The sequence below is a fragment of the Mytilus californianus genome, unplaced genomic scaffold, assembly GCF_021869535.1.
Source record: "Mytilus californianus isolate M0D057914Y unplaced genomic scaffold, xbMytCali1.0.p SCAF_1, whole genome shotgun sequence".
Taxonomy (NCBI): domain Eukaryota; kingdom Metazoa; phylum Mollusca; class Bivalvia; order Mytilida; family Mytilidae; genus Mytilus; species Mytilus californianus.
Window position 1 is genome coordinate 46,599,630 of NW_026262581.1, and position 17,881 is coordinate 46,617,510.

The 17,881-nt window shown below is 33.1% G+C and overlaps 1 protein-coding gene across 2 annotated transcripts in view; it reads right to left on the reverse strand.

The window, feature by feature from the left end:
• The window catches only part of LOC127704179 (MAM and LDL-receptor class A domain-containing protein 1-like), a 57,656-nt gene extending 47,646 nt beyond the window's left edge, over window positions 1–10,010 (reverse strand). For both annotated transcript variants that reach the window (XM_052208096.1, XM_052208084.1), the window contains exons 1-4: window positions 9,519–10,010; window positions 7,412–7,519; window positions 5,240–5,347; window positions 776–883 (exon numbers count right to left, since the gene is read on the reverse strand). In XM_052208096.1, the coding sequence (XP_052064056.1) occupies window positions 776–883; window positions 5,240–5,347; window positions 7,412–7,519; window positions 9,519–9,921 (727 nt within the window). In that variant the 5' untranslated portion in view covers window positions 9,922–10,010. The remainder of the gene's footprint in view (window positions 1–775; window positions 884–5,239; window positions 5,348–7,411; window positions 7,520–9,518) is intronic.
• Window positions 10,011–17,881: the final 7,871 nt, after the last annotated feature.

Sequence of the window (17,881 nt, forward strand, 5' to 3'; positions counted from 1 at the left end):
TTATACATACGTATACCAAAGTACAAAAATGTCTGATCCCTAAGTGTGTATGTGCATTGTTGAAAGAGTTCTGCAAAAAATATTACACATTTTTCAAAGCTTCTGTTTAATTTATCCAACTTTGATCCGATTCGGTGCGATTAACTGGCATATTGTTTGATTGATTGGTCGCCGTTGTAATTACAGATATTTCATATAATATATATATATATATATTCAGGAGGAAAACACATTAACAATAAACCTAATAGGCAGGTTCTATAAGGTGGGTTGCCAGGAATGAAAGGAGGAAATTTCGACAGCCACTAGAAAATGAGGGTATGTTTGATAAGGTTAGACATTTTGCGTTGCAATGTACGAACTCCTTACCGTATCGTTGTTAACATTCATTCAGGTGAACTATGACACTTTCTTTACATGAGGCTTATAATTATAACGTCAACATTTAGACATGACGTCACTGCGTATGTATACTTCCAACATAGCGAAACGTAGGCCCAACTTTGTGTGTGTTTAACTGTTGGATGGGAAAACTCCAGGGACAACCATAATATCTTCATCAGAATCAACACGTAAGAGTGGACATATTAAATAGACAACTGTCTATAATTGTAGAAATTTAATGTTGACCTATAGATACCAATTGGTATTTTTGTCGTTTGATTGCTGTCTAAATAATTAATTAATATTATATTCATAATTATTGATAATAGCGATTATGTTCAATACAAATGCTTATAACTATGCACGTAAAAGTGGATATCATATTACTCACTTTCACCTTGTATTCCTGTGAATCCGTTTAAACACGAGCAAGAAAAATCCGAACCTGTCACAGAACAAGCCCCAGCGTGTTCACATGGGGATTTTGAGCATGGCGTTACTGGAAAAGAACAAATATAATTATAGATACATGTAAAAATAAGAAGATGTAGTATGATAGCTAATGAGAGAATATTCCACCAGAGACCAAATGATGTAGAATCTGTATACTAGTATGTAAATATTCAAATCATGTTGATCTGACCTTTTCATGGTAAAATATAGCATAAAGAAACCGAGTTGCAGTTATTAAGTCGCACAAAACAGTCATTTCGCCTTCAGTTACAGAATTGAATCTTCAATTCTGTGAATCTTCAATTCTGTGTAACACAGATCTCTTTTTTCAGAAAGACTTAATATGCAGATATAGTTGAAAGTTTATGAATAATGGAATACTTGTTATTCATTCCTTTATGTACGTACTATGTTTGGTTATGGTGGTTGTTAATCTACATTCTAATGTTTCTAAATTTTAGCTTCTTCACCAAAGAAGGTATTTATGACAGCCTTCGTTAATAATGTTTTAATATTGATGAAATCAAACTCAAATAATCAAAACATTTCTCTTATTTTCTTATGAATAAAAGGTAAAGCAACCAATGACAAAAATAACCAAAAGACATCCAGAGGGCAACAAACAGTCTTCCACAATAAACAGGCTTTAAAACGTTTAAACCCGCTGCATTTCTATGCACTGTCCTAAGTCAGGAGCCTGTTGTTCAGTGGTTGTCGTTTGTTGGTGTTGTTCATAAGCGTTTCTCGTTTCTCGTTTTTTATATAGATTATACCATTGGTTTTCCTGTTTGAATTGTTTTACACTAGTCATTTTGGGGCCCTTTATAGCTTACTGTTCGGTGTGAGTCAAGGCTCCGTGTTGAAGGCCGTACTCTGATCTATAATTGTTTACTTTTTACACATTGTGACTTGGATGGAGAGTTGTCTCATTGGCACTCATGCCACATCTTCTCATTTATATATTCTACACAATATATTAAACTCTTAATTGTTCCGAGTGTATATAAAAGTACTTTAGTAATGCATATTTAACATAACCAATCATTAAACATGTACAATAATGTTTTTCCCCAAACTGCCTATAACGTCTTTACACTAAATACATTAGAGATGTACTGATTGAAAATTTGGTCTTATTTTTTAGTTGAAATTTGGCTTTGAACGAGTGTTTAGTAACTGTTAGTGCTCTTTTACTTTGTGTGTTTTGTAAAAAAAAATAATTGTGCTTTGTTCTAATCTGATGCAGTAATAATCAAGTCGTTCGTTTTCTTCTTTAAATTGTTTCACATTTTGTCATACCCTGGTCACTTATAGCTTACTGTACGATATGCTTTAATCTCATTGCTGAAGGCCTATAATTATTCACATCTTTGTTCTTTATAAAGATAAGAAGATACGGTATGATTGCCAATAAGACAACTACTAACATATATCCACCATAGACCGCAGATATTGGCAACTATTGGTCACTGTATGCTCTTCAACAATGAGCAAAACTCATTTCGAAATGTAAAACAATTCAAACGAGAAGACCAACAGCCTAATTTATGAACAAAACAATAAACGGAAAAAATTATATATAGCAACACACGACAATCACTGAATTACAGGTTCCAGTATTATGACTGGCGGGATTTAACATGTTTGCGGGCCCCAAATCCTCCTCCCAATTATATATAACCTGGAATATTAGTGTAATAGAACTAAATGTAAAACTCAGTTGAAAAGGACTTCTTATCATATCGATAGAAAGTACATGGAACAAATACAAAAAAAATAAAGACATAAAGTACCGATCTGAGAGTACTCGTCGTTACTGAAAGCTTATTGCCAATAACAACTTATAAGATTATGTATCCAAGTCAAAATATCAGTCAGTACACATCTAATGGATTTTGTATAACCCTAGACGTCGTAAACAGTCTGAGAAAAACATGAAGTTTGCAATGTCAACATATAAGCATCAACAGGATGTATGAAAGTAAAGTTAACCTACATAACTGTATAGCAATACATATCAAATTATGTGTACATTTATGGATAACACAATCAATGTTAGTACCGATTTAGAAATATTCAGAGATCCTATAACTGTAACATTGTTAAATTGGTAACCTCTTAGAATAAGTTTATTCAAAAGATCGATAAGTGTAAAGGGAACATATCTAAATTTGCGGGCTATATAAACAACATGATCGTCAAAATTAGGATGAGATATGTCGATTGCAAAACGTTTTCTACTGCCAAACTGCTGAACATATAAAACAATTTAGTAAAGATTAGAAGTAATAAGTGGTAATGAAATCCCTCACTTAATAATTTACCAGTGATACATATATAACGTTAAACATTTTTGCGCCTGTCCCAAGTCAGGAGCCTCTGGCCGTTGTTAGTCTTGTATCGTTTTTAGTTTTAGTTTCCTGTGTATAATTTGGAGTTTAGTATGACGTCCATTATCACTTAACTAGTATACATATTTGTTTAGGGGCCAGCTGAAGGACGCCTCCGGGTGAGGGAGTTTCTCGCTGCATTGAAGACCCATTGGTGGCCTTCGGCTGTTGTCTGATCTATGGTCGGGTTGTTGTCTCTTTGACACATTCCCAAATCCATTCTCAATTTTCATAAAATCTATAATGTCACTACAGACACAGACACAGGCATAGCTTTATGGATATTTGTTTCAATGGCAATCGTACCACATCTCCTTATTTTTATAAAGATATGCGGTTAAACTCCATTCTTCAAATAACGAACAACAATAAGATACAATGCTATATGACAACAACTGACAAGTATCCTGACTTGGGAAGGCACAAGAAAATGGTTAAAATAGTTTTTTTTTTAGATCTTAACTATCCCCCTTTTTAATCTGAACCAGTAGAATAAAAAAACGTCCATAAAAGAATATCAGATAAAACCAATTAGAAGTATAAAATAAAGGTAAAATAAGCAACTGTCATCCATTTGGACACTTATTAATCGAATGCGTCGAATTAGAATGCAAACCTGATAAATATATTGATTGATTGTAGTTTGCTGAACATCCAATGGCAATCATTTTTGCTTATTCAGAACAATAAACTAGTAGAATTAACAACTTATGCAATAGGAAGGTTCTACGGACAGCTAAAGAATAGAAAGGAAATGCATATAATGTACAAATAAATTTGGTGTTTGGTTGAATCTGTAAAAAAAAATGTAAGGGGTTTCGCGGAACCCTGTGTCTTGCCTGCGATTGCTGCTGTCAGTGTAAATGTGTAAAAGTTGACTTAAAAAGTGAGTCCATTTATCGGTAAAATATAGAATTAAAAAAAAAGAAATTTAACTTTTTTTTAGATGCTATTTCTTGGTCTAGAAGATTAGCTTCTGTCCATGTTTCATGATAATCCATTAAGGTTGACAAATTTATCATGTCAAAAAAATTAAATCCCAGACAGACTGTCTGTAAAAGTTAACTGTAAAAAGTCCATCTATCAAAAAACTACTGAAAATGAAAAAATATGTATTCAAAAGTTTGCTTCAGAAATTATCTCTTAATCATAAAAAAGTTTCTACAAAAGTTTCATCAAATTGTATGAATGTTTGAAGTAATTGATGTGTAACAAACTTTATGTGCCTGTCCCTAGTCAGGATCCTGTTATTCAGTGGTTGTCGTTTGTTGCTGTGTAACATATTTGTTTTTCGTTCATTATTTTGTACATAGATTAGGCCGTTAGTTTTCTTGTTAGAATTGTTTTACATTTGTCATTTCGGGGCCTTTTATATCTGACTATGCGGTATGGGCTTTGTTCATTGTTGAAGGCCGTACGGTGACCTATAGTTGTTAATGTCTGTGTAATTTGGTCTCTTGTAGAGAGTTGTCTCATTGGCAATCATTCCACATCTTCTTATTTTTACATATAACCCCAGACTGTATCTACTTGTTAAATGTAAAAAAAAAACGAAGTCCATTTATCAGTTAAATACGGAAACAAAATTTGATCTGGATACTGTCTTTTGGTCATTAACAATCTTCTGTCCAAATTTCATAAAATTCCATGAAGATTTGACAAAGTTATTGATGACTGAAAAACTTTAACCTCAGACTGAGCCTGAATGTTAACTGTAAAAAAAATAAGTCAATTTATCAGTAAAATACGGAAAAATGAAAATAAATATTTTCCAAATTTCGCTTTACATGTAGATACCGTCTTTCGGTCATTAACAAGCTTTTGTCCGAATTTCACAAAATTCCATGAAGATTTGACAAAGTTATTAATGTCTATAAAAAACTTTAACCACAGACTGAACCTAAATGTTAACGTCTCCGACGACGGAATCTAGGATTGCTATGCCTCGCGTTCGCGACATGAATGACGCAGACTCGACAAAAACAATAGATTGCTATATTTCATAAGCTTACTTGTACAATTTTCACCAGTGAAACCATTTTTGCACGCACATTTTGGCTGAAATTCATCAAGAAAGCACGTCCCACCATTGTCACAGCTAAAGTTAACGCATGGAGTACCTGATATAAAAATCAAGTTTAAGATTAAAATTATGCGAGAAAGTAAAGAAATTTGAGGATCGTATGCTGCCCTTGTAACATATGTGTTCATGTTGTAAGAGTGCTGGCTAATAGACGTATAGTTCACAAATTTCTGTTCTTATTTCGCTGATTGCTGCTTGTTTTTCTGACTGCATAGTTTTTTTTATTTATAAATATAAGACGTTGGATTAAATCAAAATTAGTGGTATGACAGAAAGTGGAGTTATATTTCGGTTCAAAACAAAGTTGGGAGAAGCGTAAGAGTTAAATATACAGCAATCCAACATCACAACCGCTTGCAGATCAAAATATAGATATAAATAAAGATTGTCATTTGTTCGTGAACAATTGAGAGGACTTTCCTTTTCGTATATCTACTATTCACAGCCTTTAAAGTTCAAAAATATATGATTGCTAAGGACTTTTATGTTCATAACAAGTCATTGCTAAGGACAAAAATATATCTTCCAGTATTAAAAATGTCATATCTACTATTCATAGCCTTTAAATTTAAAAAATAAGTGGTTGTAAAAATGTCATATTTGTATTATTCATAGCCTTCTAAGTTCAAAAATATATGGTTGCTAAGGTTTTTTATGTCGTTGCCACGGACCTTGACCTTTGACCTTGACCTAAGTTTGTAGATCATATAATGCTGAAAATTTTTGCAATACAAAGTTTCTTTCTATCTCTAACCTCGTTTGAGATATAAGCAAAAAATCTTCATTTCGGACCCCGAAAACAGTTTTGGTGCCCTAGGTCCATAATGGTTGGTCCAATAATTTTTGACCCAGTATAACAGATGTAGATCTCTATAAGACACACATATTCTTTATACTATTTATCAGCCATTTTTACGGTTATTGAGTAATTCCGATAACAAGCTAAGGTCGAAATCTAGGTCATGACCTTGACCTTTGACCTTGACCTCAATTTCAAGGTCGTGGATCATGGACCTCATATCAAAAGGTTTAAGGTCTTTACGACTTACGGTTCATGAGATTTAGAGACACACCGCTTACGTCAAATATTTAAGGAGAGATAACTCCTATAAAAAGTCAACGAATAACTTCGGCTCAATGTTACAAACTTGCACTATGTCCCAAGGAACAATTTAAAAAAAAACGTTTTGTCGATATCTCATACGGTTTCTTAGGAAAAGCGATAACAAGGTTTTTGGTGTAAGGGGAGATAACCGCTATAAAGGAAATGTTACGGCGTGGTGCCTTAACTACAAGATAGCTTTTGGTCATCCGATACTTGATATTTAATATCATTTCAACATGTCTGGTACTTTTTTTGGGAAATGTCGTTAAAGTTTGGCGGAAAAAGAATAATAATAATCAGAAGAAATACAGTAAGGTCTTTCCTATAGTGAAAGGAAAGACCTTAATTATAATGCATCCTTTGCCTGTTTACCTATTTATACCAAAACAAATGAAAGAAGAAGACAAACCCTTCACTTATACTTGTACTATATACCGTCCAATATTTTTGTCGTCCCTCCTATTATCAATTAAAATCTCACCAAAATGAGTTTTATCTGTTATTTCAGAAAGTCTATATCTTATTTTTCTTAAACTATATGGGCCCTCGGAAGCATGTAAGGTTCACCTGGAAGCATGCATTACGAATTAGGTTAAATTGGTTGTCATACAAAAAATTGCGTCAAAGTGGACATTATTCGTGCATGCTGTAACTGTAACTGTTTCAGTTTTAACATGTATCATACAAAAATTCAATTATGTTATTACTGATTTTTTAGTTGTTTTTTTAAGAACATCGCATTCAAACGATTTGTAATTGTGAATCTAATTCGTAATAAGGAATTCCAAAACTTATAATAACAATAAAAAAAATAAAAATCATAGTAATAATGATGAAATTAATATACGGAAAAAACCAAACCGAAAACATAATTTTTTATATTTGTTGTTTCCCTAATGGGCTTTCGAAGAAATTTCATTTCTGGACTGTCTCAAATTATCTCCTTTATTCAATGTCCGATATAATCAGACATGAAAATAAATAAATTAATACTACCTTCACATCTTAATCCATTAAATTCTGTATGGCAAGTGCAGAAAGCAATGTCTCTGGAAACTGAACAATTTCCATCATGAAAACATTGCACATGATCACAAGGAGACCCTATTAAATTAAATAACAGATGTACGTGTTTACATTTTCTTACATAATGTTATTTTTACATAAGAGGAAGAAGTCAAATTAGTTCAACAATGATTTATTTAGCTCTAACGCTTAAATACAAAAAATAATCCAGTACTATAAATCCATAACACGACCGTAATCATTTCTTTTTTGATTTACATATTCTATTATTAATAGGGACTTGACTACAGTTCAGATATATAGCCCGTTAATCGTCTTCGTGCGTTTAAAAAAAAACGTATATCCGTACTATCCAAAGGTGTTGGATAAAAGGGAAATACGTTTTTTTAAACGGTGTTGGATAGTAGGGATATACGTTTTTTTTAACGGTGTTGGTTAGTAGGGATATACGTTTTTTTAAACGCACGTAGACGATTTACGAGCTATATATCTGACTTGTAGTCATACAAGTTCTGACAACATTAAAGAGACAATTCCCCGAGGATTGACTGGAGTTTAAAATTTGATCACCTCTCGACTTCTCCCAGTAACACCAAGGCTAAAGTGGTGTGTCCGTTTTCCTATGCGGGATGTATTATAAAATACGCCACCACGTCTGGCCAGAGAGGAGACGTTGAAGCTAATGTATAGTTCAAACATACTATTTTCAATCGGAAGTCGAAATTTTAGATTTTATTTTGGATTTGCTTGTTAATATGACACAATTCAATTTATGGTTGATATACACGATATAAATACAACTATATTTTGTAATGCCCATATTTAAATAAAAACAAAAAAGTTTTAAACAGAAGCACGGTAGGAATAGATATACTACAAAACAAAGTTACAAAATGAAATTATAAGATCAGACTAAAGTGAGTGTGAATAGCTAGTTATATGTTCTGAATCTTCATATATTTGTAGGAACCGCGATGCTATTCTTAACTGTGATGGTCACGCTGATGTACGATGATTGAGCTCTAAAGTGCGTTTTTGTTCACGCTGAATTGCGATGGTAGCATTGTGACGCTATCTTGTTGATAGCTACGCCTAGGTGCGAGGTGGTAACGCTGAATCTAACTACTAAGGATTTTCTACCTCAGGACCTGTATTTGGCAGAACCTTTTGGTGCTCTTCGACTTCGTACTGTATTTTGCTGTTTAAAATGTTTTGATTCGAGCATCACTGATAAGTCTTTTGTATACGACACGCGCGTCTGAAAATTTTAATCCTGGTACATTGTATCAATGATGAGTTCATTTTCATGTCTATGTAGAAGTCAATTTGTTTGTTAGAAGCAGTTTTTCGTAATACATGGCTTATACACTTTTTAAACTACGGGAAACGGGATATGATTGGTGGAGAGGGGAAGGTTATCCTTCTGTAGCTGGTTTTGTTTTACGAAATCTACAAAAGTTCAAAGTTTACGTACGATGGAGCGTGGCATTCTCTAAATTCATACGGGTCCGCATACAGAGGCTCATAATAATTGAACATCTGTAGATTTCAAACTAGTCATCACTCGTCATATAGTCTATCGAACATCAGTGAACGGACCATCGCACTTCGGCGCAGACCATCGCATTTCAACGTGACCATCGCACTTTAGAGTCCCCATCGCACCTTCGAGTCCTACATATTTATCAAACTTTTTATTAATACATTGTATTTTTATTTTCCAATTACTTTGGCTGAACTAAATTGTCTGTAGCAAAAAAATCGTTGCGGTTAAAAGTTGTTTAATTCGACGAGGGATTTTAGGGTAAGACTGATACGTAATAGGTACACCGGTTTCACACACGAGGAGTAATCGAGTGTTGTTGCTTGATGTGATATGTTGGACTTTTTCAGTATTTTTGGTGATTCCTGTTCTCCTTAGTTATAAAATGCATTATTCATAAAAACATTTTACTTTTATTAGTTTTTCTGTTTTTTCTACCTCGTCGACTTATTATTGAAAATGTGGTTCAGTTACAGTTACAGAACATCACCCTATCCCCGTCTTTCTATTCTTTTTTTCATATAAGTTTCTTACCCTTCGTTGATAGCATCAACCACAATAGTACAGCAACAACTGACATTAGCCCAACACAAAGGAAGGCGGATAATACACATGCGGTTCTCCATGTTTTGCTTACAACTTTCACATTTTTCACTTTCTGTTTACTAGGTAGTTTTAAGTCAAAGTCTTGTTTCCCTTCAGTTCTGTCGCCATTGCCTTTTCTCTTGTTTTCTGAGTTAGTAGATTTACTTGCATCACATTTATTCCAATCTGTATATTTGTTTTGATTCTTTTTTTCCTCCGACGGATAATCAACACATTCGGCAATTTCTTCATAATCTGATTGATCATCATCTTCATCCGTAACAACTGTTACTTTGCTGTCAAACTTTTCATTTTCATAAGTTCGAAAACACTTTTTATAGTTTACTGCCATGCAGTTAGAATATAAATCAAACTTACTTAAATATTGTTAGTGTCTAGTTGTATAAGTATTATACGGATGAAACGTTGAACACTGTGATATAAAAATTAGATTGTTTCCTTGTTTTACTTCGGTATAAGTGAAATAGATCATTGTGTCGGAAGCCAATACTTACATTCAGCTATATAAACAAGTATAAGTCATCGAAACTTAGGCGTCATATATGGAAAAATACGATTTCATAGGTTTTATGTTTTGAAGTACATATTTGGTTGAAGCTGCTGTTTCGTAGTTGAATAAAAAAAACTGATATTGGTTGAATATAATTGTAAAAATAGAAAAAAGAAAAAGATAACTGACTTTTCAGACGTTTATATATAATAAATATGACACGTTTTGCTGGAAAGCGTTTGACAATTTCTAAAAACGTTATTATATGCAACTAGGTAGGTTTTATTCTGATATAATATGCTTTGTGCAGCGTTGCACTTTGGATAACTTGATTCATTTAGTATAAATAAGAATAGTTTTAATTAAAGAGATAAACTAACACATATCTAATCACATCAATAAAATGACAGTTTAAAAAAGTCTTGTTTGTTTTTACATGAATGATAAATCTGTTTTTATACTATAAGATACTGAAACTATAACGACTGTAGCTGTATTTTAGCTAAGAAAATGAGTCTTTCTTATATATTTATTTACTCATATAAAATCCATGCAGTTATCCCAGTTAAGTCAGGATGCCTTAGTGGCAGAGTGTTCTGAGAATTTCATCTACTGTCAACTTCGAGGTTTTTAGGGGCAGGGTGCTTTCGACTCCGATCTTAATTGACTATGAATGTCAGTTTCCTACCGGTTTCCTCCGCTATAAAAAGTGACCAAAGTGAAATAGCCAAGAATGCTGAAAGAAGCATTCAACATCAATATTCAATCAACCAATTAACCCATTAGAAAACATAATAACCTTTGCAGCAACTGTCTGAGTGGTTCGTCTAAATGTCTGCCTCTTTCCAACATATAACACGCATTTTCAAGTGACATGCAGTGTGGGAAGGATGTACGTATGTGTTAGGACTTTTTTTAATAAACATGTACCTCAAATGATACTGTTGGTAGCTTATCACTATTTTTGCTATTGTAAGTTTGATTGTAAATAGGCGAGTGACCGTTTTTATAAAGACGCTTTGTTAACGACTTTAATGCACCCACCTAACATACGGCTATATCATATATTATTCGAAAGCTTATTAACTGTACTTTCTGTTTATCCCGGTCGTTAATAATTCGTACGGTGCAATTTTCGTTAAATCAAGGTCAAAGGTCAAAACTGAACAGTCCTAAATTTTGCTAGAATTAAACATAGTGCTCTTTTCTAGTACTTGCATGATATTTGTAGAATATCTGAACCTTATAAAACAAAATACCATTAGTCCAAATCAAATGCAAGCTAAAATGCTAATTGCACAATATTTACAGAAAATTGTATTTCTTGAAAAAACTTCCAAAAATGATAAAATTGCAATAAAAGCTAAATTATTCCTGAGGTTTGAATATTCAGATGTCAAAAATAGAATAGATTTATCGTTTTTAGGCCATGGGAATTTTTTCATCATTTTAAAATACAATTAAAACGATTATATGTACGGTTGCAGCCTTCTAAATGAAGCTTTTACAGTTGCCCCAAAAAAAAAACACCATCTGCAAATAAGGATTATTTTGCTTTTTTTTTCGGCTAGATGATATTGTCAATATCGGCAGAAAATGATTAACGATATTTGAAAAAAAGTAATGGAAGAACTTTAAGGAACACACAAGGTATATTTAGTAAAAATTTAGTTTTCCGAAGTCGAAAGACATGTTACGAAGTTTGTTCTCTTTCAATTGTCTAAGGAAAACTGTTTGTAGCATGCGCTTTTCAATAACAAATCCGGCAAATGCCTTTTAATGTAAGCCCATTATTATATACTTTATAAGTTGTTTTATCAAATATGACTGAAAATTAATATATGAGGAAAATTGAATACCATTCATGAGCAACTGCGATCAGCACCGGGTTTAAGCAGTGTTCGCACATTTCGGTGAAGTGTTTTGAGGAGTGTTTATAAAAAAGAAGTTGTGGTATGATTGCCAATGAGACAGCTCTTCACAAGTGACCAAATGACACAGAAATTAACAGCTATAAGTCACCGTACGGCCTTCAACAATGAGTAAAGCCCATACCGCATAGTCAGCCACAAAAGGCCCCGAAATCACAAATGTAAAACAATTCAAACGAGAAAACTAACGGCCTAATTAATGTACAAAATAAGGCTTAACTCATCAGATGGATACAAATAGGAATACATCTAACTAAAACACGGGTGGAAGTTGTTTGTCAGTTCTTCTTTTTCGCCTTGATCATGCTGTGATCTGTTTTTCTTCGATTATGGTTTGATTCTAACTTCTTGCTATTTTCTTCTTTCTTTCACCCAAACAAAAAAAAAGGGAAACAGATGGTTCAAAGCTGAGCGATTAAAAGACAACAGAATTTAAAACTCATATATCGTTGCAAGATATAAAAACCAAATAGTAAAACAACAAAAATACCGAACTCCAAGGCAAATTTAAAACAGAAATGACAAAACCAAAAACTCAAACACATCAAACGAATAGAAAACAACTTTCATAAACCTCGTTCTGCTTTCTCTCTCTCTCTCTCTCTTTATAGAAAATGGCGGAAATGTAGGAATTATTTTGTCCCTAGGTCCTTTTTTTCTTTCCGTTTAATATATCCATCTGTTAATCTAAATACTTTGTAATGAGCAATATTCCTCCTACATTGATTGGTATAGTGAAGTTCCAAGTTTAAAAACATATGAGGTTGTACTTGAATGGATTATTTTCATAATACACATATTAAAATAGAATTGAAAATAATAGTAATCTTCAAATTTACCATAACATACCTGCTTTTAAGCTATCTCATAAAGTTAACCCAAATCTAATTAAAATGTAGATCTCTGATTTCGTTATCCTCATACGATATATGAGCAGTCGAGTCGTGATAGATCTGAACTTTAGTCAAATTGTTTTAACCCATGTTTTTACACTAATACAAACCATTTTGTACGTTTTAATTCTTGTCAACTAATATCACTGATCATTGTTTTCAGATCTTTGCACCATTCGAAACTCAAACGAAACATAATGGAAATAAAGTGTTAAAATCGCCAAAAGTCGGTGTCGGATCAATAATAAAGGACTGAGTGCAAAATACATATCCACAAAAATAATTTTAGTTAAGATGACATAAAACCAATTTAAAAACCACAATTTTAATTTCTCACAATTCTCAAAAATATTTTAGAATACAAATAACTTCATTTTAACAATATATACTCTTACATGTACATGTGCTATCTTTAATATGCCAATGTTCAATCAATGCTTGACAGATGATCTACTAAAATAGCGCTCTGTTTTTCTGAATGCCTTAAAAGAAAATATTATGTGGCACATCTACATTAAAATCTTAATGCAAAACCATGGCCACTTAAATTTGAAATGAAAGTTATGGTTCAAATGCATTTATATTTTAGTTTCTTTTAAGCAAATTAATTTGTAACATGTAGCTGAAGTAAACATTAATATCAAAACTGCTTTGTTTGGTAGAGGTTGCCTACTTTTACAAAAGGCTATTGATGCTGATTGGTAGATTTTTTGTTGTGACACCCACACAGTAATTTCGTCTATGATACGAATAAATATATCTCATGTATTGTTGACGGGGATTACCAGTTTTCCTGCCGAAGGTTGGTGGTTCCTTAGGCACTCCGTGGGCCTCCACCAATAAAAACTGATCGCTGCAAAATAATTTAGTAGCGAAAAGTGCTGAAAATTGCGTTAAACACCAACAATCAATCAATCATCTTTATATTACAATGAACTAATTTATTTATGTATTATTGTCATTTTATTCATTTTCTTTTGTTTCCTTTTCTGACATCGGACTCGGACTTCTCTTATACTGAGTTTTACTGTGCGTACTGTTGTGCGTTTGTTTTTTCTACATTGGCTAGAGGTATAGGGGGAGGGTTGAGATCTCAAAAAACATGTTTAACCCCGCCGCATTTTTGCGCCTGTCCCAAGTCAGGAGCCTCTGGCTTTTGCTAGTCTTGTATCATTTTTAATTTTAGTTTCCTGTGTATAATTTGGAGTTTAATATGACGTCCATTATCACTGAACTAGTATACGTATTTGTTTAGGGGCCAGCTGAAGGACGCCTTCGGGTGCGGGAGTTTCTCACTGCATTGAAGACCCATTGGTGGCCTTCGGTTGTTGTCTGCTCTATGGTCGGGTTGTTGTCTCTTTGACACATTCCCCATTTCCATTCTCAATTTTAACTATTCAGGACGTGTACAATGTAAGTATTGTTATTGCGAATTGCTAGAATTTCCAAATCTAAAAAAACATAATGTAAGTAACTATAATTGCAACATGTCTCAATTTATTTACAAGAAATTAAGTAGTTTGATAGGATTAAATACTTCGGCTAGGCATGAAGAACATTTTCAGTGGCTAGCTTTTAATAGTTTTTACTTCCTTAGTTAATGCACGATGCAGTATAAGCAACCAAAAAAACATATAAATATTGAAATATCAAAGTTTCGCTCCCAAACTTTCCCCTAAAAGCATGCATTTCCTGTGTAGTATAGCCTTTAATCTTGTTGCACTTTTAAGATTTGTGTTTTTTCAACCTAATATTACTACGTACAATTTGTGTTAACATAGAACAGCTAAAAAGGCTATCTTTTTGCAGATGGCGGTATTTTGGGCAGCTGCATGGGTTGTTATAATTGGCTGTTTAATTAACAAGAACCGTAATTGCAGTAATTTGATTATGTCAAAAACATCCTTAGCAGTAAATAAAATATATTATTTGGTTTTTTTGTGAATAACAATTGAATCACAGACAAAAAAAATAGGTTTTCAAACATTTTTATCATTTTCACTGGAATTTCTGGAAACGGCGTCAATTATTAAAAATCCGACTTTAATATTTCGAAGTGATTTTGATAAGTAACTATTAACATCTGTTCTGACAGATTTTCATATTTCCATACAAAATATTATTATTCAGAAGACACAATATGCAAAAATGCTGGCATCTTGTAAAACTATATATCGTCTGTCCTTGACTTTTCATCGTGATTTGACGGAAACTGCACCATACGAATATTTGACGACCGGGTGATGAAGGATGAAAAACATTGCCTTCCCTCTAATTTTGTTATGGGTAAAACAAAACCTTTCGTTTAGAAAAATTCGCCGTGAAGGGAGTACGGTGACCTAAAGTTTCTAACTTCTACGTCGTTCGGTATATGGTGGATTGTTGTCTCATTGGTAATGATACCACATCTTCTATTTTTTTATATGAGTATTTTACAACAAAACCGTACCAACATATAATAAATGTCTACCCAGTATATCATACCGGTTCCAGATTTTTCTTATTAGAAGTTAGGGATGTTCGTTGTCGTCCGTATCATACTTTTTTCTATTATGACATTTTTCTATCAAATATATATACCGTGTTGTGAATCCAGGGGTTTCGTACATATTGTGCCAAATATATATTTCATTATAATAAATTAGTAATGCGTCTGTGGGAAAATGTACCATACGCCACTAGATTAGTATAAACATTGTTTTGACCTTAACATTTATTTCTATTTCTGTCGAATGTAAAATGGTCGAAAGAAAACAATTAATGACACGTATTTGAATGAAATATATAGGATGTACGTCAAAGTCTTAAATATCTCTTTAACAAAATATTGGTTTTTCATAAACGTTTTTAGCTCCCCTGGCTTTTTTCATCACTTGGCACCGTCGCCCGTCGTAGTACGTTGTCCGTGTCCGTCGTCCGTCGTCCGTTAACTTTTACAAAATTTTTCTGTGAAACCACCTGGCCAAATTTGGCAACTATCGTCATTGGGGTATCTAGTTTAAAAAAAAATGACCCCGCCTGCCAACGAAAATGGCCGACACGACTAAAAATTGAACACGGTGAAACAAAGGGGGGGGATGAATACAACTGTTGCTTATAATTTCGAAAACTGCTATAGATAGAGAACCTGTGATATGAGCAAAGGTGTTCAAAATGTTGAGTTCTGATTTTTGTCTATTTACGTCAAAACTGCCAGATGACTTCTTATAGGTGTTATTGCCTTATAATAGATACACAGAAACTTTAATACCATAAATTATCATCAAAAAATATCTACAAATAAGTCAGCATAACTAAAATTGTCAGACGTCTCCTTATTCGTGTTATTTCCCTTTAATGACGATTTTTACCATTGTTTTTGCGTGTTTGCTCAACATCTAATAACTATAATATATAAATAGAAACTTTAAAAAGCAAAAATGGTCAGCAAGATAAGATCTACAGATAAGTCAACAAGACCAAACCCGTAAGTCGACTCCTTATTAAAGTTATTGCTCTTTGATGACGGTTTTATATAAAAATAAAGAGATAAATAGAAACTTTGGAAAGGAAAAATTATCAGCAGGATAATTTCTACAAATTGGTCAACATGACTGAAATTATCAGTTAATTGTTGATAGAGTTGTTCCCCTTTTAATAATGATTTTTACTAAAAAGTGGTCATTGTTGAAGTGACACAGGCCCTTTAGAGCCTCTAGGTATTATGAAACATTGTGCGTCATTTCTGATTTATAAACTATAAATTTGAAATATTTCCTTCCAAATCAAGAATTTATTGTATTTATTTTGTTCTCAAATGTGCATTAATAAAATCTGATTATTTGTCAAACCAGAGAGTAACTATGACAATTGAAGTTTACTGGCATATGTTTTACGATATATATATATATATATATATATATATATATACTAGAAAAAATCCGCTGGCGAGCGCGGCTTGGAGACTACTTGAAATGTTTATGGTGATACACAGCTTGGGTCCGTGTTTCTCAAACTGTTTTTATGCGCTGATGCATTATGTTGATAGTTTTTATTAGTTTGTCAGTTCTTCTTCCATAGGAGTTTGAATGTTCAATTAGTAGCTTCTGTCTCGGTGTTACACAGGTGCTTCTAGAACGGAGGAAATAACTCAGAGATGAAGAAGACAATCTAGAACTCTCTGATGATTTAAAACATTTCTTCAGTGGTGCGAGTTTGTAGTATTTTTTTTTTTCGAGTGGTGCGAGTTCTGTCTCTATGTGACACGGGTGCTCCGAGAAAGGAGGAATTTACTAAGAGCAGAAGAAAACAATCAAATGATTAAACACATTTCTTCGAGTTTGCTATATTTCTTCTTTTTTTTTGAGTGATGCGAGTTTGATAAAGTGTTGCAAGTTGTAATAACAAGCAGTTCTTTCATCAGCTCCGTTACTAAACAAAATTATACCATCTACTCAAATTCCAACAGTAAAACGGAGAACTCAATTTATATATTAACATGTGACACATGTGGCATTCAGTATGTGGGAGACACAATGGACAAATTTAATATTCGGCTCAATAACCATCGTTCATGGTACAAAACCAACAAAAACTGTCCTCTCACAAGACATCTTCGTTCAACGAAACATTCTTTTGATAATGTTACCTTCCAAATCATAGAAGTCAACACCGAGTGGGACACCACGGCGAGAAGGAGAAGAGAAAATTTTTGGATCCACCAACTCCACACTTTAGAACCTGATGGTCTTAACGAAAAAGATGAGAAAAGATACAGGAAAGATAAAGAATAATCTAGTACACAGCATCGTCCTTTTTATCCTGTAATATTGGCCAATGGACGTTGCTAACTTCAACTACCAATTTTGTAAAAATCTTGAACTTCATCCAAATTATGTATTATTTTCAAGGCAGCTAAATTCAAGTGCAACATATACATTGACCTGCAAAAGTTTCTTATCATCTACATCCGATTTCACCTGGATAGATGCACGCTTG